The 27,049-nt window shown below is 40.7% G+C and overlaps 1 protein-coding gene across 1 annotated transcript in view; it reads left to right on the top strand.

The window, feature by feature from the left end:
- Positions 1–27,049, top strand: part of LOC124863878 (microtubule-associated serine/threonine-protein kinase 1-like) — a 97,913-nt gene that overhangs the window by 13,032 nt on the left and 57,832 nt on the right. The window contains exon 2 of the mRNA XM_047358417.1: positions 15,278–15,306. Coding sequence (XP_047214373.1) covers positions 15,278–15,306 — 29 coding nt within the window. The remainder of the gene's footprint in view (positions 1–15,277; positions 15,307–27,049) is intronic.

Here is a 27,049-nt window from a genome sequence, read left to right on the forward strand (position 1 = left end):
AGACATTATCTCCTGATGATTCCACCCACTAGATCACCGATCAAGGGTGCAAGAGGCGTTAAGATGGGGAGAATAAAACCACCTCGTTGCTTTTTGAGAGCCAACTGTTTAGTTTTTATCCCGGTTCTTTTATCACCCAACAATCTGATGATATTTCTTTGTTTCTTCAATTGTCGGTGTTGAGAGGGTGATAGTTTAATGTTACCTTTTAGGATATTCAGTGCAATCTCGCACAGAGCCTGAATAAAGTCGGGAGAGCAGTGTGCGAGAATATCTTTACGTTTCTGTGGACAGGCCTGGTACAAAGCTCTGAATAATGGTAAATTCCTTTTTATACGCGCTGACATGATGACTTACTTTGTTCTGGGTACGTACACAGCAGGCCACTGCTGAGGAAGTATCCCCGTTCTCAGTCTGAAATGTTCTGGGCAGGTAGGCGTAAAATCGATGATTAAATATCCATGAGCTTCTCTCGTTGCGTCTTCAAAACTCTCCAAGAAGAGACCCTTTTGAGATGGAAACATTTGGCGGGCTAGTATATTCAGCTGGAGTTTATCTCTCGGGTTCTTAAACAACACCATATAATTACAGTTCAAACTAATAGTGCGACTGAACTTTCCCTGATGAAAAACATTCTGAGTCAACATCATAACACTCATATTACGATGGTGACGAAACTGGGTAAAGACCTTCATCACGTTTTCATCATCTGAGGCTTGAGCAATAACATCGTCTAGAATAATCAGATGATTCTGATCAGGAGGAAACAGGTTTTCATCTTCAAAAGAATGAGGCAATCCTTCCACAAAGGTAATATTTTTATTCATCTTCTGCAATTCAGCATACATGGGTTGAAAAGATGTGTAAATCCATACAATATTTTCTGGAACAATATCCATGACATGATTACAGTTTTGTAAAATACTTTTTACAAAGAAAGTTTTCCCGCAGCCGCTGGGTCCAACTATCATACATGAGAAAGGTGCTCTAAATCTAGGATCAAAATCAATCTCCTGTAAACCCATGTGACTTTTTATTTTATTTCTTCTTCAACTCTAATAACCGAAAGGCAGAGTTCTTAAGTACTCTGAATATGGCCCGATTTTCTTTTCACCCCTATTTAATGCATGCTCGATAAATATGGCTCTGCTGTCTGCAATCCAGCCGAGCCATTGAATGGACGCGCTGGAGAACGTTTTACTGCTACGTCTGTAGTCCAGAGGTGATGGAATGGCTAAGGTTTGAGGAGGAAGGAAATTGGTTACAAAAACCTTCATGCAGGCTGATGCTATTGTGATACTTTTAAACAGATCCACACTTGTCTCCTTAAAGAACTCGTCTCTGAATTTTAAGCATCCTTGAAAAAGAATTTCAACGTCATTTTTACAATAACGAATAGCTTCTTTCTTAAGGTCAAAGACCTCTTTGCTCGCTTCTCTGTAGCAGCTGCTAAACACCTGTTGTTCTTGAAGACTCATGCGTTCTACAGCGTAGCAGGATGGAGGAGGAAAAGCCCCTACATACTGGAGATGTTGTTCAGAGGAAAATAGGTGGGGAAAAAAACCCTTGCTTTGATCGGTAAAGCCTAACGCTTTCGGCATGGCACTAAGCTTCATGCACATGAAGGACAGGCTATCAATGTATTTTAACCTGTAATCAGGGTCGGTTAAACAGAGAAGTTTACTTCCTACCATGACGAGATGAGGTTTAATGCCTAACTGCAGCATTGCATTGAGGATCAGGTAACCATCGTACCCCCGCGCATTGTGCGCTATTAAGGTGAAGCCTCTGTACTTTGGCCTCCTGAAATGCAGGAGAAATTTTTGGGTGCAATTCAGTCCATAAGCGTACCATTCATCACCTTTCAACGTTTTAGCACAGACCAGAAAGGGGGTATGCATGCCGCTCTCATTGACGAGGCATTCGAAATCATAAAAAATCAGTTTATCATCAAGCTGATTAATTGCACTGCAAGGCAGAATGTAACACTTATGATCATCGCATGTAATGTCTAGGCTGGGGGGTACATTTTCACCGCAAATACTGCATTTTACATTACACACGTGTGGTTTATTCGGTTTGCTGATTGGAATAACGTATATCCGTTTGCATACTTTACACAGTTTTACCAACTCACAGTCACTCATAGGCCTTTCAGCACTATTTCTGATGCGCGGTTCCCTGTGTCTGCTGAAACATGAAGAATTACGACAGATTCTTTGACAGCCTGCACAGTTTACAGGATTGCTAATCTCTTGCATACATTTATATGTTCGACACACTGGACAATAACCTTCACAATGGTGTGTATTGGCATTCTGATAGCTGGCGTAACAGTAATTACAAATATATCTGCACCCCATAAAACCTTTGAGATTTTTTATCCCATAGTAATGACCTTGAAATAACAGCAAAAACAGAGGGTTTGAACGATCAGGGAAACTGGTCTCAAATTTACACAGAGCAGTAGAGCCCGTGGTTCTGTGAAACACTACAATTTTTCTCTTCAGAATGGTTTCAAATTTACCAATATCACTAAAAGTAACTGCTGTTTGCTCGTCAAGGCCTGCCTGATGGTGCCATCTCCTCCCCAGTTCTACAGCACGGTGATCCGTGAGCTCAGGATCAGAGACGTGTGCGAGGCTGATTGCAAAACATAACTGATTACCGGTATTGTTTATAATATACAAATGACGCATTTTCTTATTAAACAGTTCACAGTCTAACGTTCCTGCAGCTTTACGCTTAGAACCTCCTGCTGGGTCATTAACAACCTGAAGAACAAATTCCATGTTATTATCTACAGGTATATTTGCATTCGATTGTACTAAATCGTCGAAGAAGTTTTCGAAAGCAGGCAGGATCATATTTCCATCATCTGTAACAGTAAATGTGATGTGACGATTGAGATTTTCACCCACTAATTCCAGCTGCACAACGTCGTTACGTCTGGTTAACGATCTCGCAGCGTCGGCTAATTCAATGATAATACGCATGATGTCTGTATAGAATGCTGCTAAATCTGGAACGTCACTTGGACAGGGCGGCGGTATGGTAAAAGGTCTCCTTATTTCATGGTTATTAAAATTTTCACGTTCAACCACAGCTGGAGGATGTCGCTCTATTTGATCAGAACTAACTGCTACGTCCGTATTGAAATGACCCCCGTGCTGATCTGCGGCGCGTGACGTAGAAGGATTCTGATGAGTGTCAGGTGAATCATTTTCCTCAATGCTGTGTGGAGACGGTGCGCTATTTAAATCTTCAAGAGCCTGATTGATTACGTTTAAAACGTCACCGTGCTGATGTTCATTTATTACATTTTCACTGTTAGCAGGAGATGCATTTAAAACGATGTTATCTGCTACTTCTGCATTAACGGGAATTTCGTTAAGTTCATTAACTAAATTTCTTATTTCATCCAGGGCAAGTCTGATTCGGTTATCCATTTCTATGAACATAAGAAAAAAATAAATAAAATAAAACTAACCTACAGAAAAAAAAAAAAAAACACAGTGATCAGTTCAGTTTAAAATCACCTTGATGTCACCAAAATGCTTCTTTAACAGAATCTGACATGCTGCCAGAAGCGTTAACGATGAGGCCTTATTACGAAGATCCCGTGAGGCTGTAGAGACTGTCTTCCTGCGTTGTCCGTTTCTGTGGCCAATCTGTCCTACCATCAACGTTACCTCTGTAAGGAGAATGAACAAAAAATAAATAAATAGATAAATAAATATATATATATATATATATATTGAAATAATCACATTAAAGCTGGAAAAAAAATAAAGGAATTCAAATTAATTCAGTATGTATGTATGAATTAAAACGTACCGTTCATTAATCCACTCACTAGTGTTGCTCTTCTTTGTAGCGCAGAGAGTCGCTGTCTTTTGGCCGGGGTTAAATATTCTGTAAAAACAGAAGACAATAAAAGTTATCTTACGCTGCGCAGCACAGCGTTCATAAATAAAACAAAAAATAGTTTTTAAAATACACAAGTTTTTTTTTTTTTTTTATCTTACTCCGATTCTTTGTGGTAAAACCTCCAGATTTCACTTCTTGTTGAACTGAAACGGTGCCTCTCTGCTGAAAGCTGTCTTGATCTTTGAAAAGCGACCTTCTGGTGGGCGGATTCAATGTGGCATCTTTGGATGTATCTGTAAACAGGTTTATATGACATTTTATTGAACTATGCTTAAAATACATATATATTGTTTTTATTTAATTTTTATTTATTTTTTCTACCCTGCTGCTGCTGCTGCTCGACAGCTGTGTCTGCCACAGAGCTCTCAGTCGAATCTGTAAACAGTTTTTTATCTGAGGCTTAAAATACATTCACTCTCAAAGAAAAAATAGATAGTTCTTAGGACTTACTTACTTTCTGGTGGTGCTGGTAACTTATCCGGTGTGTCTTCAGGGGAAATGATGATAATTGACGGGGGGGTATTCAAAGAATCAGTTTTAATTTCTGTGTTAAAAGAAAGTTCAGTTGTTGTTGCGGGTTTCTCTTGTTTGGAAATAATTCGCCTTCTCAATTTTGACTGTCAATTCCAGCCACTGAACCCTCCAACTTGATCATTCGGGTTTACCTTTCTCATCAAATCTATAAATTGAAACATTGTCAAGGGTTAACTATAATATATATATATTTATATATATATATATATATATATATATATATATATTTTTTTTTTTTATTGCATTTAACATTTACTTACCATAATCTGATTGTGTCAAGATGAAATCATCAAGGTCATCAGCGGTGGGTTCTATGACAAAGAAACAAATATATATATATATATATATAAACAAAATTAGAGAACATTCACATGCATTTAATGATTTCTTAAAAATGAATACTTACTTACTTACTTACGTTTAAAGATGTCATTGTGCTTTTGTGAATTATCAGAAGTAGAATCCACAATTTCCGGGTTCCCCCCCCCCCCGAATAACCTTGTACTCTAAGATGAAAAAGTAAATGTTTTAGAAAAGCTACAGGTAACTAAAATTATCATTCCTTTTTCCTAAAATGGAGTCTCTCATGATTCAAAAACAAACACATCATTGCTAGAGTCAATTTGTAACTTGGAAACAGTATACTGATGTTCTTTTTTTTTTCTGTTAATCTCATATTCGTCTTACCTCTTTCAGCTGCTTTTCCAGTATGTTGACGCAGAAGCTGAGGGTTTTTCTCGTTCCATCGATGTAGTGAAGCACAATTTTTTTATTTACTTTTTAGGTCTTTTCTATTTTGAACGGATTTAGACTGGCTCATATATTCAACAAATAGGTCCTGCTGTAAAGCAAAATTAACTTACAATTCTGTCAGGTTACACAGTTCCTTTATTAGGATTACATGTGATAGGTCAACATTAAGTTGATTATACCTTTAAAATATAAAAGGATGCATGTCTTTTTTTTTTTTTTTTTTTTAGATGTATTAACGCCTGAAAAAACATACAGATTATTAATAACACCCTTAAACACACCCCTGTGTGTTTTAATTGACTCATTTAAGGTATCGCCCCTAATGACGACAACCAATCAGCATCCACGGTTACGCCCCCTTGGACACACCACCTGCTTGACCACGTGACCTCCTGCCCACATGGCAACCACATGGCCCCCACCGGAAGTCCCGCCCTCACCGGAAGTCCCGCCCACCTGTCAAAATGTTTGATGAAAGGGTGCACTTAAATTCTCTCAGGGTAAAGGAGACCCTCTTGTCCAGACGGGGCGTTCTTCTCTGGAAACACAATGGATTCTTGGCAGCAGTGGAAGATTGTGTACCTGACTACGATGTCGGTTGAGGACATAGAAAATGTGTACATATTTGGACTTTTGATAACAGGATTTCTGCTTTTTGGAGTTGGTGGTTACCTGGCTTATGGAGTGATTTGCAAAATGTGGGCAGCTCTTCAAAGCGTTCCAAAGCTGCCTGCGATGTTAGATGGAGTCTGTAGCTGATCAACACTCTGGACACGATTCTTGAACAGAATTGCAGCCTGGCAGCGGTTGGACTCAGAGGTTAAAGGATATAATCTTGGAGAAGTTGTACGCTCCAGATCTGCAGAAAGTACCAGAAATTTGGCTATTTGGATTCACAATTGAGACATACCAGTAAAACTCTTAAGGTGGTTGGAAATTCACAACAGCCTGAACCACAACATTTATTGTTTTTCTAAATCTGGCTCCCCAATGTGGCCTTGGCAACTTCTGCAAACTAGCTATCGACAAAATATCTCCTGGATGTTATATAAACACGACGCTCTTCCCCAGCACTCCTCTACCAGCTGTGTGCTGATAGGACTATGCGGCCGATTGATAAAACTTCCACCTCTCTTCTCAAGGACAATGGCGCTTCTATCAGTGTTGACAGTCTAATTCTTGCAAACACACTCAGACTTATATATTCACACCCTCAAGATTTCACCGTACCCTAAATCTTTACTTATGTGTGTGTTGCTTACCCCTGCTGAGGTGTTTTGTACTATTTCAGACTCTGTTCTGCTAAGAATAGAGTCTGAAATATGATTTTTGTTTTCCCTCCTATCTCACTTTACCTAAATGTGTGATTTTATTACTTTTCATAGATTTTCAGAAGGATTACCAGCAAAAGCCAATTATTATTAGTATTTGAAAATTTGACAGCTATTTTTACACCAATGACCAGAGATTTTTAGATTTCTTAGAAGGATTGTATTACAACAATTTCATACCAGTGAAAGATAAACATTATTAGTATTTAAAAAGTTTGGACCTACCAGTGACCCAGCTTCTCTACTTAGACTTCAGTGAGTGCCCATGACTGTTACTATTTGAATGATGGGACCACAGCTGCCTCATCCAGCGACCTCAAGGATTAATATTGTCACTTTTCTTCTAGCAGAGGATGAATTCCTTACCACAGAGGACTTAATTAGCTAATTACCTCTATTGGAAAGATTGGATTAGAACCAGCTCTTACCAGTAAACTCCCAAGGATTATTAATGTCATTTGATTTGTTTTTCTGTGTTTGATTTTCTGTATCATTGCAATGTTTTTCCTCGGGTACAGTGCTTTGAGTGCCTTGTTACTGAAAAGCACTACATGAATAGAGTTGACTTGACTTGACTTGAAAATCTAATCCTAAAAAAATACAAAAAGTGTCCCGCATCAGCTCCAAAATCTGGAGGGCCAAATTTGTACTAGTCTTGAACTAGGGTCACACAATTATTCCAAGGGCCACAAATGGCCCCTGGTCCGCACTTTGGACATCCCTGGTTTAACCTATTGTAGCTCTGGCTGTATGCTTAGGTCTGTCTCATCTCATTTGCAGCCTCTATCACAGGATTTCTTGCATGATTTACCTTCATCCATCTTCCTATCACTGCTAACCAGCTTCCCTGCCCCAGCTCAAGAAAAGCATCCCCACAACATGATGCTGCGACCCTTATATTTCATAGTGGGCATGATGTTTTTGGTGTGTGTTAGCAGTGTTACTTTTCCGCCACATATGATGTTTTAAATGTCAACCAAAAAGTTAGGTATTGACCTTCTCTCGCCCGAGTCCTTTCTTCCACACATTAGGTCTTACCCTACATGGCTTGTGGCAAACATTAAAAACGACTTCTTATGGATTGTTATATTGCCCTTTTTTAATATTTGCCCTGATTTTTGGATTGCACAACAAATAGTTGTCATGTTAGCAGTTTCGTAAACCTGAGATGTGAATCTCTGGAGCTCCTCCAGAGTTACCTCTTGACTGCTGCTCTGATTAATTCTCTCTTTTTAAAATCTGGAAGTTTAGCTGGAAGACCTTGCTGTGCTAGGTTAGCAGCTGTGCAATACTCTTCCCATTTTCAGATGGATGGATTAAACTGTGTTCCGGCTATTGAGGGTATTTTGTTGCCTACAGCAGGATTTTATTTAGGAGTATCGGAGTAAAGGGGTTAAATACAAATGAATACCACACTTTTCAGATTGTTATTATTAGAACAAACTGAAAACAATTAATCACTTTCCTTTCACTTAATAATTGTTTATGTTCTTTGTATTGGTCCATGAGATTATATGAAAACAAGATAAAATCACCACACCTCCACCACCATGCCTTACAGTCACTATGAGGTCTTTGTGCTGATATTCTGTTTTCAGGTCAGGTCAAACACAGCACTGTGCATTTTGGCCAGACATTTGCTCTTTGGTCTCATCTGTCCTAAGAGCATTGCTCCAAAAATATTGCAATTTGTTTGCAAACCTTAAACCTCTTTCTTTGTAAAGATCTGACATTTATTTAGTGTATTTCCTACTGTGCTATCATGAACATAATCATTTAACTAGCTAAATGACACAGCAGATGGTTTCTCAGAACCTAGGAAACCACAAGGACTTCCTCTCCTTTCATAGAGACTGTCACCTCTCTCATAATCTGTTCCTGTTTATTTAGATAGATGTGTTGCCCAAAGTTTTAAAGTTGTATTGCCACAAAGGTTTTATTAGGTTATCTTGGAAAAGTCTGGTCATCTTTCCCACCCACGCTTGTGAAGCTTTTCCATTAGTCAGACTCTTAGTGGTTAGTAAGTCATGGCTGCAGGTGATTCCTGGTCTGGTCACTTTCTCTTGGCAGGCTAACGCTCTCTGATTGATCCCTGCTTGTCTCCCAGCCAGCTCTCTGCTATTACTCTGAGGACAAATTCTACAAAATGAATGGCCTCAGCATCATGAGTGAGCAGGGCACTTTATATTTATACTGCTCAGCTAATCTTATTTTCTCATAACCAGAGGGTGCCTTCTTTTTTTTATTTTTCTCTTCTCATTTCTTTAGTGCACCCAGTGTGTCCTGAAGGGCACAACATTGCAAAAAGGTTTTTATGGCTATAGCGCAGCAGAGGGTAGGTATTCACTGGTCTATACTGTCTGCATCTAGTTTGTCCCAGTCTGACCTTACATTGCTGAAGTTTAAGTCTGCTTTCCATCCCATCATAGGTAAAGGTAAAGCACTAAACAATTAGAAATACAGCACCCCAGAATGTGCTCAAACATACAGTGTCTTGCAAAAGTATCCCCACCCCTTGAAATTCTTCACATTTTGTCATGTGACAATCACAAATTTCAGTGTACTTTATTTCAATTTTATGAGATAGACCATCACAAAGTAGTGCACAGTTGGGAAGTGGAAAGAAAAGGATCCATGGTTTTCAAAAAAATCTGAAAAGATTGTATTCAGCTCCCCTTAACCACCTTTTGTTGCACTCATGGTTCCAACAAACATGTTTATTCACAACATAGTTCATGACCTTAAACTCAAACAACTTTGGCTCCTTGGCTTAAAAAGCAAAAACAAGAAATCTGTGAGCGGGTAACTGCTTTTTCTCGGCATTGTACGTTGACGTTTGTGCTAGAAGTGTGACAAATAAATGAAGGGTTATGAATCGCTTTGCAAGGAGCTACAAGACATCCATTAATGCATCAGTGAAACAGGACAAACCTTTTGTTGTGAAAATTAAACATGCCTTTACATGAAAAGACAATCTACTGGTTTTATGTTAGAATTCCCTGCTCTTGTTTTGTATGTGGAAATACTTTTACATGGGCCACAGATATTCTAACACAGTGGCACAATCAACGCTCTAGTAGGAATGTCAAAATACCCGACAAATGTTTGTTCTGCCTCTTTTATTTTCACACAATCTCTGAAACACGTGCTCACATGCTAGCCCTGTCAGAGCTACAGCCAGGGGGTAAAAGGGATCAGACTATAATTTCTTAGCTCAAATCTCAGCTTTCTTGTCCTGAGGATCCAGCTAAACCTGGATAAACTATGAGCTGTTGCTCAGCTGGGAAAAGTAGTACAAAGTTGCATGGGATCAGCAGCTTTTTCATGTATGTGGCATTATGTAAACACTCAACCTACATCGATGGAAAAGTTAATTAGCATTTAGTTTGAGATTTACAGAAACATCAGCGTCAAACATCTGCTTTAGTTTTCCTTTGTGAATGCAGCGACATGGGAAAACCAGCCATGCAGTGAGCAATAAGCACACTATTCCAACAAGATAATTAAACCACAGGAGGATTTACTTTGAAGCACAGCTTTCACAATATGTGGTCAGACCCACATATGAGGAAAGGAGCTTGCATCATTTGTATTATATTATCTTCTTATCCTTACTTTAATGAAAGAGGGAGACTTGGGGCCATGGCGACAGTTCTCGCAGCATTGTTGCCCATTATTTGCTTCACTCAGTGAAGATTGTTTTTCTATTTAGGAAAGAATTACTTTAACTTTAATAATGGGAAAGGTTATCAACTCTAAACCTAATAACTGGCTGTGAAACCACTGGCAACAACAACTGCCATCAAGCATTTGAGGTCATTGGCAATGAGTGTTTTACATCATTGTGGAGGAATTTGTTCAACTTTTTTGAAAATGTTTTTAATTCAGCCACAATGGGTGGATTTGAGCCTGAAGGCCTTCTCAATTGGATTTAAGCCTGTACTTTAACTAGGCCACTCCAAAATCTTTATTCTTTTTTATTTTGAGCTATTTTAAGATTGTCTTCTGGTGTGCTTTTAATGATTGTCCAGCTGCATAACCCACAGTTGCTCGAGCTAATGGCCAGATTTTCTCCTTCCTCCAGGATGTTGTTTTTTTGCCAGAGAGCAGAATTCATGGTTCCATCAGTTTCAGCAAGTTATCTTGACTGTTGATGTGATGTTCTTGTTTGGTTGTTTTCTTTCTGTCTCATTTGATTTTCCAATTTATTTTGATCATGGGATGGTGTGTTGCCTTTGGAGACCTTTTAGCCTACCTCATGTTGTCAGGCAGGTTTTGTTTAAGTTATTTCTTTATTCTACAGGTCAGGCCTGGGTGTGGATAGTTTTAATTAAACCAAAAACGTGTCTAATCACAGTTAATTCATAATTTAAATAAACTGATTCATATTTTTACATAGGGCTACATTGGTCTTGATAGCTTTATTCCTTAATAATGAAACTGCATTTTGTATTTACTCAGGTTATCTTTTTCTGATGCTAACCTTCATTTGATTATCTGAAACATTAAAGTGTGACAAAAAACAAACAGAAGAAATCTGAGACTTGTTCTCAGCACTGAATATCAACAAATTTCGTCTTAGTATAACATAGAAGCTGACACAAAAAAGGATGGCTTCAGTTCATTTTGGTGAGTTAATTATATCCTTATATGTTGAGCAGGACATGGTCTGATATGAGAAGACAGAGATAGAAACTCTTTTTTTTTTTACTTTGTTTAATGGTCCACCTTACTGGTTAACATATTTACATATGGCTATCATACAGTTACAGTTTATTTAATAGCTGTAAAAATTAAGACAGTTACCTGAATGAGCACAATACTAACTGAAAGCAAACTTAAAGTACTATCTTTTGTTTACTGTTTATTTAACATCTATTAAAAAGAAGTCTAATCAGGTCATAAACGGAACTAGAATATTTTTCAAATAAAAGTTTTGTTTATATAAAAAATTCTGTCTGCCATAAATGAAACATGTACTGGTTTTTGCACATTTACCATCTGTTTCAGTGCAGATTGCTGCTGTTTGTGATGCTGGTCTGACCGTCTCAAGGTAACAGCGTGTCGATGTGTCATTTCAGTGTTTACTCCAGGATGTTAACACTTTGAATTTTAATCAATGGATAACCTTTTCTTCCACCACCTAACCTACATCATTGGTAGACTGGAGTGACTGGGAAACAAATACAATTGTTGTCTGTTGTCTTTGGATGATTTTGCTGTTGAATGAGGAAGATATACAAATGAATAAAAGTAATCCATTGAAGCATTCATTTTATAACATAACTTTGGAGCTAAGGCCATTGTGATGGTGTTATGTATTGAGTGATGCCTCCAACAAAACAACAGGTTCTTAATTTTTAAGTCACAGTCAGGATGAAGTTGAAGTGTCTTGTTTATCTGGGTAGAGTGCGAAGTACATTGAGTTTACATACAATCACAATCGTAGACATAAATATCTTGTTGATTGTAGGCTTCTTAAGACATATCTGCAGTGTTATTTTTCCAGGGTAGAATGATCATACACCAATCAATGTCAGTACATTTTTTTAGAACAAGAATTGGATTCACAAATTTGAATTTACTTAAAATTTATTTAAACTTTTCTCTAATCTCTGCAAGTTCAAAATTGAATATGGTTTCTATCAAAATTTGTTAGGAAACCACACAGTTTTTTTTTTTACTATTAGCAAGAGCCAGTTATCATTTCATCTTAATACCTTCTTGGCAGAATTTGTAGAGTTCATTTAAATGGGTTTACTGGAACAGACCCTGCTTTTAAAGTTCTCAAAATGGTTGAAGTTGGCACCATTCCATAAGCGTGATGATAACCTGCTGTATACATTCCAAAAATAGTTTTCACATGTGCCCCTGTCTTTGTTCCAACCATCAAAACAAACCTTTGCCTTCAGAGGCATCAATAATTGGTAGGAATGGTTGGGAACAACAGAAGCCACAAAGGTTCAAAACAGCTAAGCAGGTTTTACACCAGGGGGTGTAAAAGAGGGTACTGAACAACAAAAAAGCCTTTGCCTCAAAATTAAAATTTTAGCTGCCAAATGCCTTCTGGAGAAAATATTTATGGTCTGACAAGACAAAGTCGGTATTTTGCCATAAGGACAAGAAGAATCTTTGAAGAAGCAATTATTAGAGTTTAGAAACCAAAGAACATTGTTATAATGGTCAACCATAGTGGTGGAAGCATCATGCTGAGGGGCTGAAGTGGCTGCAATGGTGAAAATAGTGTATTACCTCCAAATTCTAGAACTTCTCCTCATATCAAAAGCTAGATGGTTGAAACATGAACACCATCAGACAATGATCCTAAACACAGATCAAAAGTGGTTTTGTAACAGATAATGCAGGCTAATTAAGCTTCTGGAAAAGCCAAAACGCTTAGCCCACTGGAAAAGCCAGGAAACAACTAAGATAAATGAACAAATTCTGAACAAATTCTGATATCCAGCCAGATATAGGCCAGTAGTTTGCTGATGGCTACAACATAATGTGTGGTTTCTTTACAACTTGGTATGACACATTTTTCCAAATATTAGTGGGAGACTTAATACATAGCTGAGCCTGTATTCCTAATTTTGTGTCTCAAACATCCGTACCAAAATATAATCTCTTTTATAGAAAGGAAAAAGACCCAGTCTGCTTTGGCGCACGTTATACTTCTACTCAGGACCTATATGTTCCAGCAGAACATGATAATGGAAGCTTTTCTTAATGCATCTTGGTCTTGTAAGTCATCTTCTCCTTGGCTTTGACAGCTGAGGGCCAGTTAGCCAGATCAATGAAAAACAAAGTGAAGAGGGATCAATGGGTTGAATATTCAGTCATCCTTGTGAAGAGATATTTTTCTCAGTTAACATGTAAACCCCTGGGGGCACGCAGTTGAACATCAGTGTAGCTTTTGAAATTTGATGCAATTCTTTGCAGGAATTTTCTACGTTGTCACATAGCCAGTCCTTGTGTGATTGTTCGCTCATGTTCTTTATGTTAAGATTGAGCCAGTAATCACATTAACTGTGGTCAGCAGAAAGCTGACAGTACTCTAACAAACCAGAAAGTCCAACTTAATGATAAAGCTGTTGTTATTGAAGCACCACCCCCACTAACAATTTTACAAACTCCACTCCAACCCTCCACCCCTGCCTTACTCCGTCTCTGCATGCAGGGTTAGCAATAAGCCAGGCTGGGATGGCATGAGATCTGGCACTGCTTCCAGTGTTTTTATTTGGTGCTGTGAAGGTTTACAGTGGTCTGCACCAAAGAGATAGAGGGTGGTGGGTGTGGGAAGGCGCTCAGCGCTGTCAAAAATTCTAAGACAAATGCAAACACACAAATCTGCATGCCCACATGGCTGTTGAAGTAATCAGGGCAAGCTGTCAGACTCATTCTTCGTGATTAGGGTCACTGTGAAGCAATTTACATCAGTCTGCGAGCAGTCCAATCAAGATTCTACATCGACAGCACAGTAAGCCTGGTGGTCTTTGATTTCTTAAGTGCTGTGCTTGGTGCTGCAGCGGAGAGAGCTTAGGTGACCAAAAATAGTTATACAGTGGAAGCCCCCCAATGTTATGTGTTTCTTTTATGTTGTACTGCTTATTTAATTTATGTGTTCACCCATAGTTAATGGAGGCAATTCAAAAGCATTAAAGAGCACAGAAAATACATCAAAATGTGGCTGAGTTGTTTATTACGTGATTAGGGGTAATGACCTTTGGTAATGATGCAACCTGTAATAATAGTGAGAAAAAAAATTTGACAGCATTTTTAAAAAAAAACATCCTAAAAACTCTTTAAAGGTATTCAGAGAGACTAGCTCTTGCAAATCTAAGACATTCAGCAACTGATTTCAGACTCATTCAGTTTAATTCAATTCAGGTAATTTATATAGCACCTATTCACAAGAAATATCACCTCAAAGCACATTTCAATAATCCTAGTGATTAAATAATACAATCAAGTTTAGTTTATTATTCAAATTGGTGAAAGAGCTTTCTTTCTAAGGAAACCCAGCTGATTGCATTGAGTCACAGACTTGCAACCATCTCTCATACTGAGCATGCAGTCCAGACCCTTGGGACTGGGAGAAGGTAGATGTTCTGTAAGCTAAGAGAGTAACATCCCAAATCATTTGTAGAGACTTGACCACAGAATTGTCCACTTAAAACATAACGATGTGACACACAGTTGATTTCTATGCTGTGATATATTCAGCAACTTTTTGATTTAAACCACCTTCTAGTTTCACCTTCATATGTGCACTTTATACTTTTTTATACATCACCCAGTCCATAGTTGCAGAAGAACCTGCAGACTGAGGAAGGTACGCACCCAAACTTTTGCTCGGAATGCTCTTTCAAATCCACTTCAGTAGTGAAAGGTATCTTTCTTCTTGCAGTGCCTTAAAAAGTATTCAAGCCCTTTTTAATCTTTGTTTAAACCTTTTAAATTTTTCACAAATAAAAATCAGCATTTAGAATATTTCTTAATAACTGAACATGAATTAAACCTTTTTGGCTTGTAACATGCCTTAACAAGACATTGAGTTGGTGCCATGTAAATAAACTGAATTAAATATCACTCATGTGAAAACATTTCCACCTTTTGTGTTGTTTTAAAATGCACATCTATCTATCTATCTTTAAATGTTTTTATGAATTAGTTTTTTCACAAATCTGATCTCTTTTTCTCTTCCTTCTTTTTGTTGCTGCCAGCAGGACTTGCCGCTGCCTCGCAAAAACAGCAGGTGAGAGTTGCCTTTGTTTACTTCCTGACCTGCTTCCTGCCTTTCATTTTCTCTCCTCTCCTTTCATAAAAGTAACAGTAATACAGCACATATGAATCTGGTGTCAGTGTGAGTTAAATATTTTGTTTAGGCGTCGTGAGGAGACTTCATTGGGGCTGCTGGTGTTGTAGTTCATGTGTGAAGAACCAGGAGGAGGAAGAGAAGGCCTCCTGCAGAGCAGCTGGAGTGTGTCACACTCTGATTAAGACCAGCTGATATCTTTTGGATTGTGTCCATGGTGGTGAAAGCTATTTATCCCCAGTTCGTCTTGGTTATTAATCCTTCAGTATTCCACTTTCATTTTCCACCTACTTTTCCACACCTATTTGATCCTTTTAATGTTCTCTTTTCCTCTGTCACAAACACTATCATATTAGTAACAGAGTGTTATTAAATCACTCTATGCAATAAAGTAAATTTTGACAATTAACCATCAAACATATGTCAATTTACAATATTTCCTTTGTTATACCAGTTTTATGTACCCTGCTGTAAAATTGTCTACAAATTATAAATTGAGATGATATCATGGCCATTCCAGGAGCTTTTGATGTGTGTTTTAATGTCCTGTTGGAACACTCACTAGTGTCCAAGCTTTAACCATGTGACCCAAACTGTATCCCTAAGATGAAGGAATATTAGGTAGAATATTAAAGAAGCAACAATGCACAAGTCACTGGTCTAAAATCAACCTGTTAGAGCTCAACTTCAACTTGCAGCTGCCTACATGGAAAAGCCAAATACCTTCTGAAAAAAGGCAAAGATGGAGCTATACAGCCACAATTTCTAGTAATGTCCAGAGGAGTCTAGGTGAGGTTTTTACACCTAAAAAATTATTAAAGAATAGATGCACTGAGCACTCAACCAGTCAGCAGCCCTGACGGTTTTCTGCCTGGTCGCAAACTAAAAAAAAATGACAAATTGACTAAACTCTTCAGTCCATAAGTTGTTACTGAGGGAGGAAGAGTCAAACTTAGCTATTTGAAGTCAGAGACGGCACAGAAGCCATCTAGGACAGAGAGTTAGACTAAGACTGATGCTCATTATTGGTATTTTTGTGGTTTTGGTCCCTCTATAACTGTTTCAGGTACTAAATGGAGCCATTTGTCTCAGAATGTCCAGTCGTACCCACTTTGGGGACATTTTGATGAATTAGCTAAATTAAGCAGACTACAGCTAAGAATCTACATTCTCTGGGGCAGGGTTGTCAAATCAATGACAGAAGGGCCCTAAACTACAATTGCCAGAACCACTCTATTCATCTTAATGAAACAAATAAAATGTAATAAAAGTCTTTTCAGAATCAGTCTTGATATTGCAAGAAAATGCAAAATACAAAACGGTCAGTCAGTCATTTTCTACCGCTTATTCCATAGTGGGTCGCGGGGGAGCTGGTGCCTATCTCCAGCAGGCTATGGGCGTTCAAAAGGTTCAATTGGGGTTTAGTTCCAATTTATAGCTACATAAAATTTACTTAACTCTGTAATTTTTGTGCCTGGAATTGTTTTAGGATGATCAAAATTTACTTTGGTTTTGACTCTGTTTGACTCTGTTAGACTGGAATAACTAATTTGTTTATATCCAAGATAAATGATCCCATGAGAGTGATCTAAAGAAGGAAAGCTATTAACTGCTCTATAATTCTCAATGAATGTGTACGTTTTATTGTTCATCTTGCAGTTAAAGTATTTCATTTCTGTTGCTGGATGTATAAAGTCATAAGGTTATCCAAAAAGATGTCTGTATGGTATTTTCTGTATGGATTCAGCATGTTGCTGCCTCCCTCAGTAGGAGACTATTAGTCCACCATCTATTATAGATGAGCTGAGTGGAGTTGATTCCACGCTCAATCTGCCTGCTGCATTCATTCAAGAGTAAACCCAGCCATTCACAGCTTATCTGTGTATTTAGCGTACTTCCTAATTAGCTATGCTCTCTTAATCTTTTATTACTTCAAACCCTTTCTTATTGTTACATATCAATCCACATGACTTTGTGCTTTAGTCATTTCTTCCCTCTTTGGTTTGTTAAATTTATATCTCTTTACTCTCTGCTACCTTTATTCATGGTCCTTTTAGTAAAAGCTGTTAACAGAGTTGAAAGCAGAAAATGGAAGTACAAGTCACAAAACTAAAATACAGCCTTGAGAAAATGACCCACAATCCCCTGCTGTCTTTTGTTATTCCTTTCTAAAAGACCGACCCACCCTTCCTCCCTTCAACACTCTCTCTCTCTCTCTCCCTCTCGTTCTCTCTTCCCTCCCCTGCCTTTGCTTCTTTGACTCACTTGCTCAGACATGCAGCCACCAAAGGATGTGGGATCTGCCGTATGTTAGACCGGGTTCAAATTTAGCTTTGTGACTGCTCTCACTCAAGCTGTTGCTGATTGATACATCAACCAACAACATGTTCCGACGCACTAAAAGGTACCGTAAGAGGATGGAGACCTAATAGTATGTGTGTTGGGGGTGTAAGGTCAGGCAGTATTGTTTATGATTCACTTTGTGTAAGTCCTGTGTTTGCAATGTATGTATTAAAGAGGAAGGAGAACATCTGCTTTGTGAGGTAAAAGCAAAGTGGGTAGATGCCTGCTTAAGGATTTATGAGTTGTTGTCTTACTGAAGGTCTAAAAGTGCTGAAGCAGGTAGATTAAACCACATATAGTTTCTGTTTTATTTTACATCTTTGAAGGTTGTGCAGGGTGCTTTACTAGAAGGCTGTTTATTTAGTATGCATCCAAGCCAGTTTAATGATGAGAAAATTAAACCGACATCACATGACATCACTTTTAAACCCAACTCCTGATTGATAACCCTGATTGTTTTCACTGATTGCCTAGAAATCATTGAATGACTTTTTATGTTGTCACCATTAAGCTAATGTGTTTGTCGTTAGTCTAAACTGGGGGTTAACCCTAACCCTACCCGTAGCTTAGGTGTGCGGGTTGTTCTACCTGGTTCCTTGGTTAAAAACACCTAATTTAAAATAGTGGCCATTAAAAGCACAATTGCTAAGGAGAACATTTAACTGGAGTGTTAAAGCTGACAGCATTTTAATTTGGTTGTAGTCAAAGTACTTTAACTATATGTAACTTTTATTCAGCTAACTCCTATTACAGATTAGCTCACAAATGTAGAGTACATTCAGCCATATTGCAGTTTTTATGCTTGTCTGATTCTAAAGTTGTCTAAATACCAAAAGAGCATTCAAAATGTTTTCATTTCAGTTTTTTTCACAAATAGAATGAACTACATTTAAAAAACAAATCCTGGTTCATGATAGATTTATCTAGTTTCGGTTTGACCAGAAGAGCTTTTTAACCACCTCGGTGACTTCAGCCTGGGTGATGAAAGAGTCCAACCCCGAGTCCCCAGCTTCTGTTTCCACCAGGGAATGCGTGATGGCAGGATTGAGGAGATCCTCAAAGTACTCCTTCCACCGCCCGGTAATGTCCTCAGTCGAGGTCAGCAGCTCCCCACCCCCACTGTAAACAGTGTTGGCGAAGCACTGCTTCCCCCTCCTGAGGCGCCGGACAGTTTGCCAGAATCGCTTCGGGGCCAACCGGTAGTCCTTCTCCATGGCCTCACCGAACTCCTCCCAGGTCCGAGTTTTTGCCTCTGCCACCGCCACGGCACGCTTGGTTCCACGGTACCCGTCAGCCACCTCAGGAGTCCCACAAGCCAACCACAGCCGATAGGACTCCTTCTTCAGCTTGACAGCGTCCCTTACTGTCGGTGTCCACCACCGGGTTCGGGGATTGCTGCCGCGACAGGCACCGCAGACCTAGGCCACAGCTACTGGCGGCAGAATTGACAATAGATGCGGAGAACATGGTCCACTCGGACTCTATGTCTCCAACATCCCTCGGAATCTGGTCAAAGCTCTCCCGGAGGTGAGAGTTGAATACATCCCTGGCCAAGGGGTCCGCCAGACGTTCCCAGCAGACCCTCACTATGCGCTTGGGCCTGCCAAATCTGTCCGGCTTTCTCACCCCCAGCGGATCCAACTCACCACCAGGTGGTGATCAGTGGACAGCTCAGCCCCTCTCTTCACCCGAGTGTCCAAAACATGCGGCCAAGGGTCTGATGATACAACAACAAAGTCGATCATTGACCTCCTGCCTAGGGTATCCTGGTGCCAAGTGCACTGATGGACACCCTTATGTTTGAACATGGTGTTCATTATGGACAATCACAGAAGTCCAATAACAAAACACTGCTCGGATTCAGATCGGGGAGGCCATTCCTCCCGATCACGCCACTCCAGGTGTCACTGTCGTTTCCCACGTGGGCATTGAAGTCCCCCAGCAGAATAATGGAGTCCCCGGGAGTGGCACTATCCAGCACCCCCGACAGGGACGCCAAGAAGGCCGGGTACTCCGCACTACCACTTGGCCCATAGGCCGAAATGATAGTCAGAGACCTCTCCCCAACCCGAAGGGGCAGTGATACGACCCTCTCATCCACTGGGGTAAACCCCAACACGAGACGGCTGAGCTGGGGGGCAACAAGCAAACCCTCACCAGCCCGCCGCCTCTCCCCGTGGGCTACTCCAGAGTAGAACAGAGTCCAGCCCCTCTCGAGGAGATGGGTTCCAGAGCCCACGCTGTGCGTGGAGGCGAGCCCAACTATTTCTAGTCGATATCTCTCGACCTCCCGCACAAGCTCATTCTCCTTCCCCCCTAGTGAGGTGACATTCCATGTCCCTAGAGCCAGCCTAAGCATCCGGGGATCGGGCCGCCGAGGTCTCCACCTTCGTCCGCCGCCTAATCTTCTTTGCACCGGTCCCTCACGGTTCCCCCTGCAGGTGGTGGGCCCACTGGGGGATGGTCTCGCGTCCCTCGTTCGGGCTTGGCCCGGCCGGGTCCCGCGAGGAGCAACCCAGCCACCAGGCGCTCTCCGACGACTCCCGACCTCAGGCCTGGCTTCAGGGTGGGACCCCGGCTCGGCCGTACCAGGCGACATCACGTGCCTCGATTTTGTAGTTGTCATGAGGGGTTCTTGAACTGCTCTTTGTCTGACCCATCATCTCGAGCCTGTTTGCCATGGGAGACCCTACTAGGGGCATTTAAGCCCCAGACAACATAGCCTCTAGGATCATTCGAGAACTCAAACCCCTCCACCAAGTTAAGGTGGCGGTTCAAGGAGGGGGCAAGGCTTCGGGGTTGGATAAGATCCACCCTGAGTACCTCAAGTCTTTGGATGTTGTGGGGCTGTCATGGTTGACACGCCTCTTCAACATTGCGTGGCGGACGGGGACAGTGCCTCTGGATTGGCAGACTGGGGTTGTGGTCCCCCTACATAAGAAGGGTGACTGGAGGGTGTGTTCCAACTATAGGAGGATCACACTCCTCAGCCTCCCTGGTAAGGCCTACGCCAGGGTATTGGACAGGAGAGTCTGGCCGATAGTCGAAACCCTGCTTCAGGAGGAGCAGTGTGGTTTTCGTCCTGGCCGTTGAATACTGGACCAGCTCTATACCCTCTACAGGGTACTGGAGGGTTCATGGGAGTTTGCCCAACCGGTCCACATGTGTTTTGTGGACCTGGAGAAAGCATTCGACTGTGTCCCTCGTGATGCCCTGTGGGGGGTGCTCCAGGAGTATGGAATCGGGGGCCCTTTACTAGGGGCCATCCGGTCTCTGTATAGGCGGAGCAGGAGTTTGGTTCGCATTGCCGGCACTAAGTCGGACCTGTTCCCGGTGCATGTTGGACTCCGGCAGGGCTGCCCTTTGTCACCGGTCCTGTTCATAACTTTTATGGACAGGATTTCTAGGCGCAGCCAAGGGCCGGAGGGCGTCTGGTTTGGGGACCAGAAGATTTTGTCTCTTCTTTTTGCAGATGACATGGTCCTGCTGGCCCCCTCTAGCCAAGACCTACAGCACGCACTGGGGTGGTTCACAGCTGAGTGTGAAGGAGCAGGAATGAAAATCAGCTCCTCCAAGTCCGAGGCCATGGTTCTCGACCGGAAAAGGGTGGCTTGTCCTCTTCAGGTTGGAGGGGAGTTCCTACCTCAAGTGGAGGAGTTTAAGTATCTCGGGGTCTTGTTCACGAGTGAGGGAAGAATGGAGCGGGAGATCGGCAGACGGATCGGAGCGGCTACCACAGTAATGGGGGCGCTGTGCCGGTCCGTTGTGGTGTAGAGAGTGCTGAGCCGAAAAGCGAAGCGCTCGATTTACCGGTCGGTGTACGATCCTACCCTCACCTATGGCCATGAACTTTGGGTCATGACTGAAAGAACGAGATCCCGGATACAAGCGGCTGAAATGACTTTCCTCCATAGGGTGGCCGGGCACTCCCTTAGAGATAGGGTGAGGAGCTCGGCCATCCGAGAGGGGCTCGGAGTAGAGCCACTGCTCCTCCACATCGAGAGGAGCCAGTTGAGGTGGCTCGGGCATCTATACCAGATGCCTCCTGGACGCCTTCCTCGGGAGGTGTTCCAGGCACGTCCCACCGGGAGGAGGCCCAGGGGATGGCCCAGGACACGCTGGAGGGACTATGTCTCTCGGCTGGCCTGGGAACGCCTTGGGCTCCACCCAGAGGAGCTGGAGGAGGTGTCTGGGGAGAGGGACAGCTGGGTGTCTCTGCTGAATCTGCTGCCCCCGCGACCCGGTCCCGGATAATGCGGAAGACGACGAGTACGAGTACGGGTTTGACCAGAGGTGAACACATATAGTCCAGACTCAACCAGTGTCATAGCCCTTTAGCTTCAAAGTGTTCACTAACTTTAACATCTCTAGCTATCGGATAGCTAGTATTCTCACTGTGTGTAATGATCATCCGCAGCTGTTACCTTTTCTTTTTTCTACTAATTGCAGAAAAAGCTGCCAGATGAATTAGCGATTTAGAAGTGATGGATTGAAGTGAAGCTGTGCTGGCCCCCCCAACGTGAGCGCTCAGCTGGGTCATTCTCTTAATGCAACAGGACAACCCGACATGCCGAGAACAGCTAGATGGGGCTTTGTGACACAGGCTTCATTTTGATGATGAATATTGTGGAGTTTTAATATCACGAGGTCTCGTGCCATGAGAACTCCTTACACTTATTGTACCCATCTAAATTGAATAGTCTTTCTGTGTCTTGTATTTTGTTGTTGTGCTGTTAGTTTTAATTTTACCTTTACGTAGCATACTAGGATGTTACTGCTCTTGTAAGGCCCAACACAGCATGCCTAATTTTAAAACCGCAAAACTACATTTTAAAAACTGTTCTAGATTTTTTTTAAATAGTTTTGTTATTCTCTTTAGGAATTTACTAAAGATGGGTTTATAGATGTGTTACCAAAGTAATGCTTAAAGGAAGTGCAGTCTGTGTCAACAATGTTTTTCGATAAACCTGGAAGTTTTGTTCAGGAAAGACACTTGACATGAATGTGTTACCTTGTCAGCTAATGTTATTGCTTGTATTGTCAACATTGTGTGTTATCGCTTTTTCCTTTTATTATTTTAGTTTTAGCTATTTTTTTCTTATTCACCTGTACAGTACTTTGGTTGCCTTTAGGCTTGTAAAGCGCTTAATGAATGAATGAATGAAGGAATGAATGCTAACTTTATTGTTTATATCTTAGCTAGCCTAACTAGAAACTAGATAAACTACAGTTTCTGTAGGTTAGTGGCAGGCTATCAGTAAGACTACATAGATCTGTAAATGTATAGAGGGATTTAGGTGACATATGAATATATAAAACTTAAGGATAGCTCAGTTTTTTGTGTTGACTAAAATGATATGTCATTTTGAATGTTTTACACTGGCTCTGATCTATACAGGTCCTTCTCACAATATTAGCATATTGTGATGAAGTTAATTATTTTCCATAATGTAAGGATGAAAATTTAACATTCATATATTTTAGATTCATTGCACACTAACTGAAATATTTCAGGTCTTTTATTGTCTTAATACGGATGATTTTGGCATACAGCTCATGAAAACCCCAAATTTCTATCTCACAAAATTAGCATATCATTAAAAGGGTCTTTAAACGAGCTATGAACCTAATCATCTGAATCAACGAGTTAACTCTAAACACCTGCAAAAGATTCCTGAGGCCTTTAAAACTCCCAGCCTGGTTCATCACTCAAAACCCCAATCATGGGTAAGACTGCTGACCTGACTGCTGTCCAGAAGGCCACTATTGACACCCTCAAGCAAGAGGGTAAGACACAGAAAGACATTTCTGAACGAATAGGCTGTTCCCAGAGTGCTGTATCAAGGCACCTCAGTGGGAAGTCTGTGGGAAGGAAAAAGTGTGGCAGAAAACGCTGCACAACGAGAAGAGGTGACCGGACCCTGAGGAAGATTGTGGAGAAGGGCCGATTCCAGACCTTGGGGGACCTGCGGAAGCAGTGGACTGAGTCTGGAGTAGAAACATCCAGAGCCACCGTGCACAGGCGTGTGCAGGAAATGGGCTACAGGTGCCGCATTCCCCAGGTCAAGCCACTTTTGAACCAGAAACAGCGGCAGAAGCGCCTGACCCGGGCTACAGAGAAGCAGCACTGGACTGTTGCTCAGTGGTCCAAAGTACTTTTTTCAGATGAAAGCTAATTCTGCATGTCATTGTGAAATCAAGGTGCCAGAGTCTGGAGGAAGACTGGGGAGAAGGAAATGCCAAAATGCCAGAAGTCCAGTGTCAAGTACCCACAGTCAGTGATGGTCTGGGGTGCCGTGTCAGCTGCTGGTGTTGGTCCACTGTGTTTTATCAAGGGCAGGGTCAATGCAGCTAGCTATCAGGAGATTTTGGAGCACTTCCTGCTTCCATCTGCTGAAAAGCTTTATGGAGATGAAGATTTCATTTTTCAGCACGACCTGGCACCTGCTCACAGTGCCAAAACCACTGGTAAATGGTTTACTGACCATGGTATCACTGTGCTCAATTGGCCTGCCAACTCTCCTGACCTGAACCCCATAGAGAATCTGTGGGATATTGTGAAGAGAACGTTGAGAGACTCAAGACCCAACACTCTGGATGAGCTAAAGGCCGCTATTGAAGCATCCTGGGCCTCCATAAGACCTCAGCAGTGCCACAGGCTGATTGCCTCCATGCCACGCCGCATTGAAGCAGTCATTTCTGCAAAAGGATTCCCGACCAAGTATTGAGTGCATAACTGTACATGATTATTTGAAGGTTGACGTTTTTTGTATTAAAAACACTTTTCTTTTATTGGTCGGATGAAATAGGCTAATTTTGTGAGATAGGAATTTTGGGTTTTCATGAGCTGTATGCCAAAATCATCCGTATTAAGACAATAAAAGACCTGAAATATTTCAGTTAGTGTGCAATGAATCTAAAATATATGAATGTTAAATTTTCATCGTTACATTATGGAAAATAATGAACTTTATCACAATATGCTAATATTTTGAGAAGGACCTGTATAAGATGGATATTTGTTGAAACGTGGCTTTGGTGACTCATGTAGAAATATTTCTGGCCAAGCTTCAGGTTGACCGATTAACTGTGAGTTAATGACAGAGCAAGTAAAAAGTGGATTTTTCTGATGGCTGATTCATACTAAGAAATACTGTATGATGTTCAATGACTTTGTACACTGGTTTATTTGGTAGAAAGTATTGATCTCAATTTAAACAATACTGTTAAACACGTTAGTTATGTTTATCAAGCATATAACCTTTATATCTTCCTTTTTAAATCACTTTACTTTCAGGTATTTGAAACTAAAGCTGACATTCAAGCTCCAGGGGTTTCCTTAGTGGCATTGCCACTACTGGATCTCTTGCTGAGCTTCTTAGTGACATCATTGTCCCCTTATTCTTAGGCATTGCTTTAGCCCACCTGTGGTCTGACACATGATCAGAAACATGGAAATGATGCTGATGTCCAAGCTGCTTTAGTGCCTGGTACTGAAATGACACTGAAATCCAGCATGATTTGTTGTGAGATGTGGAAGATGTAGGGTGGGAACAGTGTGTAACTGGAAGTTCCTTTTCATTTATCAGTTTATGTTTATAGGGACCAATTGCTTTTGTAGCTTAAGCTAATTTGCAATGGTTGTCCTTAATTGGGCTTTCGGTTGAATTCAATAGTGAAATAAACAGTAAGGAGATTAACCATTTAAGATTTTTAAATTAGTTTGAAATTTGGGATGTTAATGAAAATTTCCAATCTCCTTATATTTAGTTTCTGAAGAACACAACATTGATGGGATTTAACAGGCTTCCTGTCCAAGATCCTAATCACCAGGTTATATTTTATCTTCAGTAGCTTGATTGTTGTACATGCTGCTTTTGGCCAAGAAGTTGGGCAGTAATTTAAATGAAAGAAACAAAAACATAACTGAATGCATTAAAATATTTGGAGCATGAAAAGGCACATCGCCTCTAATTAGTATGTAAGTTAGCTTTTACACCTCTATGGAACATCTTGACATGTTTGTCAAATTTTAAATAGGAATCCAAGATGGCATAGAGATATTTTACTTCTAAGACTTCTTTGATAATTTCTCAATTGCTGATGATTTAAGCTAACAGGGAAAAATAAAAAATAAATGGATGTTCTGTCTTCAGCATACATCTGAAAACCCACACCAGAACATGTTTATGTATAATAAGCTATAAAGTAACAAATATGTGGATCAAGAACTCAGCCTTGTGGTACACCTGTAAAAATTGTTTGAAACCATGATCTCTCGCCACTTATGTCAACCCACTGTTGCGATTTACAAGATGATTTATGATTTTAAGTTATTGCAGAAAAAAATCTTGTTTTATGATTTCGGAATAAGAATAGCTTGAAGTGTAAAGATTTTAATAGTTCCTAAACCTGATGATGCAGAGTTGTAAGGAGTTTAAAGGGAAGAGTAGCGAAAGTGAAGAAAACTGATAGGGAAATGGGTGGGGATGTTGTAGTGCCTGTCCCTGTTCTTCCATTAGGGTACAGTTCTCTAAGCTTGCATGAGCAGGCAAGGCAAATTTACTACCTTTGACTCTCTGTCATTCTTGTGTTTATTTGGATTTTGGATCCAGAGAATGACAGCATTGGACATGTTTTCCATTTTCTTTCACTGGAAGTTTCAAGAACTTGGTTAAAAACATTTTTATTTAACATTTCTGAACAATGGAGTGATACGGTAAAACTGTGGTATTATTTAAGGTTAACATACCGTGACAATTTCACACTGGCTCATACCTGGTGTTGAACATGGTGGGTTATAAGTCCAAGCAGACCTACCTCCCACTGGCCAGTCGATTACCATGGAGGATGAACACAACTGGTGGAAACACATTCCTGACCCACTGATTCTCAGGAAGGGTACTTTGGCTACTTGTGTTTGAAGAGATGTTTCACTTACTGCTCTCCTTCAGATGCTCCTGGCTCCATTGCATCAGAAGAATATTGATATTTCACTTTCCAGATTTTGTCAAAATTTATTGCTTGAATGCATTTAAATTAAAAACAATATTCTGTATGGCATATATAGCAGTGTCTCCTGTAAATCTGGACTGTTTTTAAAGTCTGCTGTTGTGAACTCACAGAAAAAAGCATCCACTGATATTAGAAACCACTTTCACTTTCAAAATTCCAACACAACTTGTAGTTATTTCCTAACAGCTTCAGTGAATGTAACTATGGAGAGCAAATCGAGATGATTGTTAAAATAGTGAGATGCTAATAGAGGATAGTAAATGAGTAAGAAATCGATGCGATCACTAGGAAATAAAAATGTGCATGTGTGTGTGTGTGTTTGTCC

Source organism: Girardinichthys multiradiatus, chromosome Y, assembly GCF_021462225.1.
Source record: "Girardinichthys multiradiatus isolate DD_20200921_A chromosome Y, DD_fGirMul_XY1, whole genome shotgun sequence".
Taxonomy (NCBI): Eukaryota; Metazoa; Chordata; class Actinopteri; order Cyprinodontiformes; family Goodeidae; genus Girardinichthys; species Girardinichthys multiradiatus.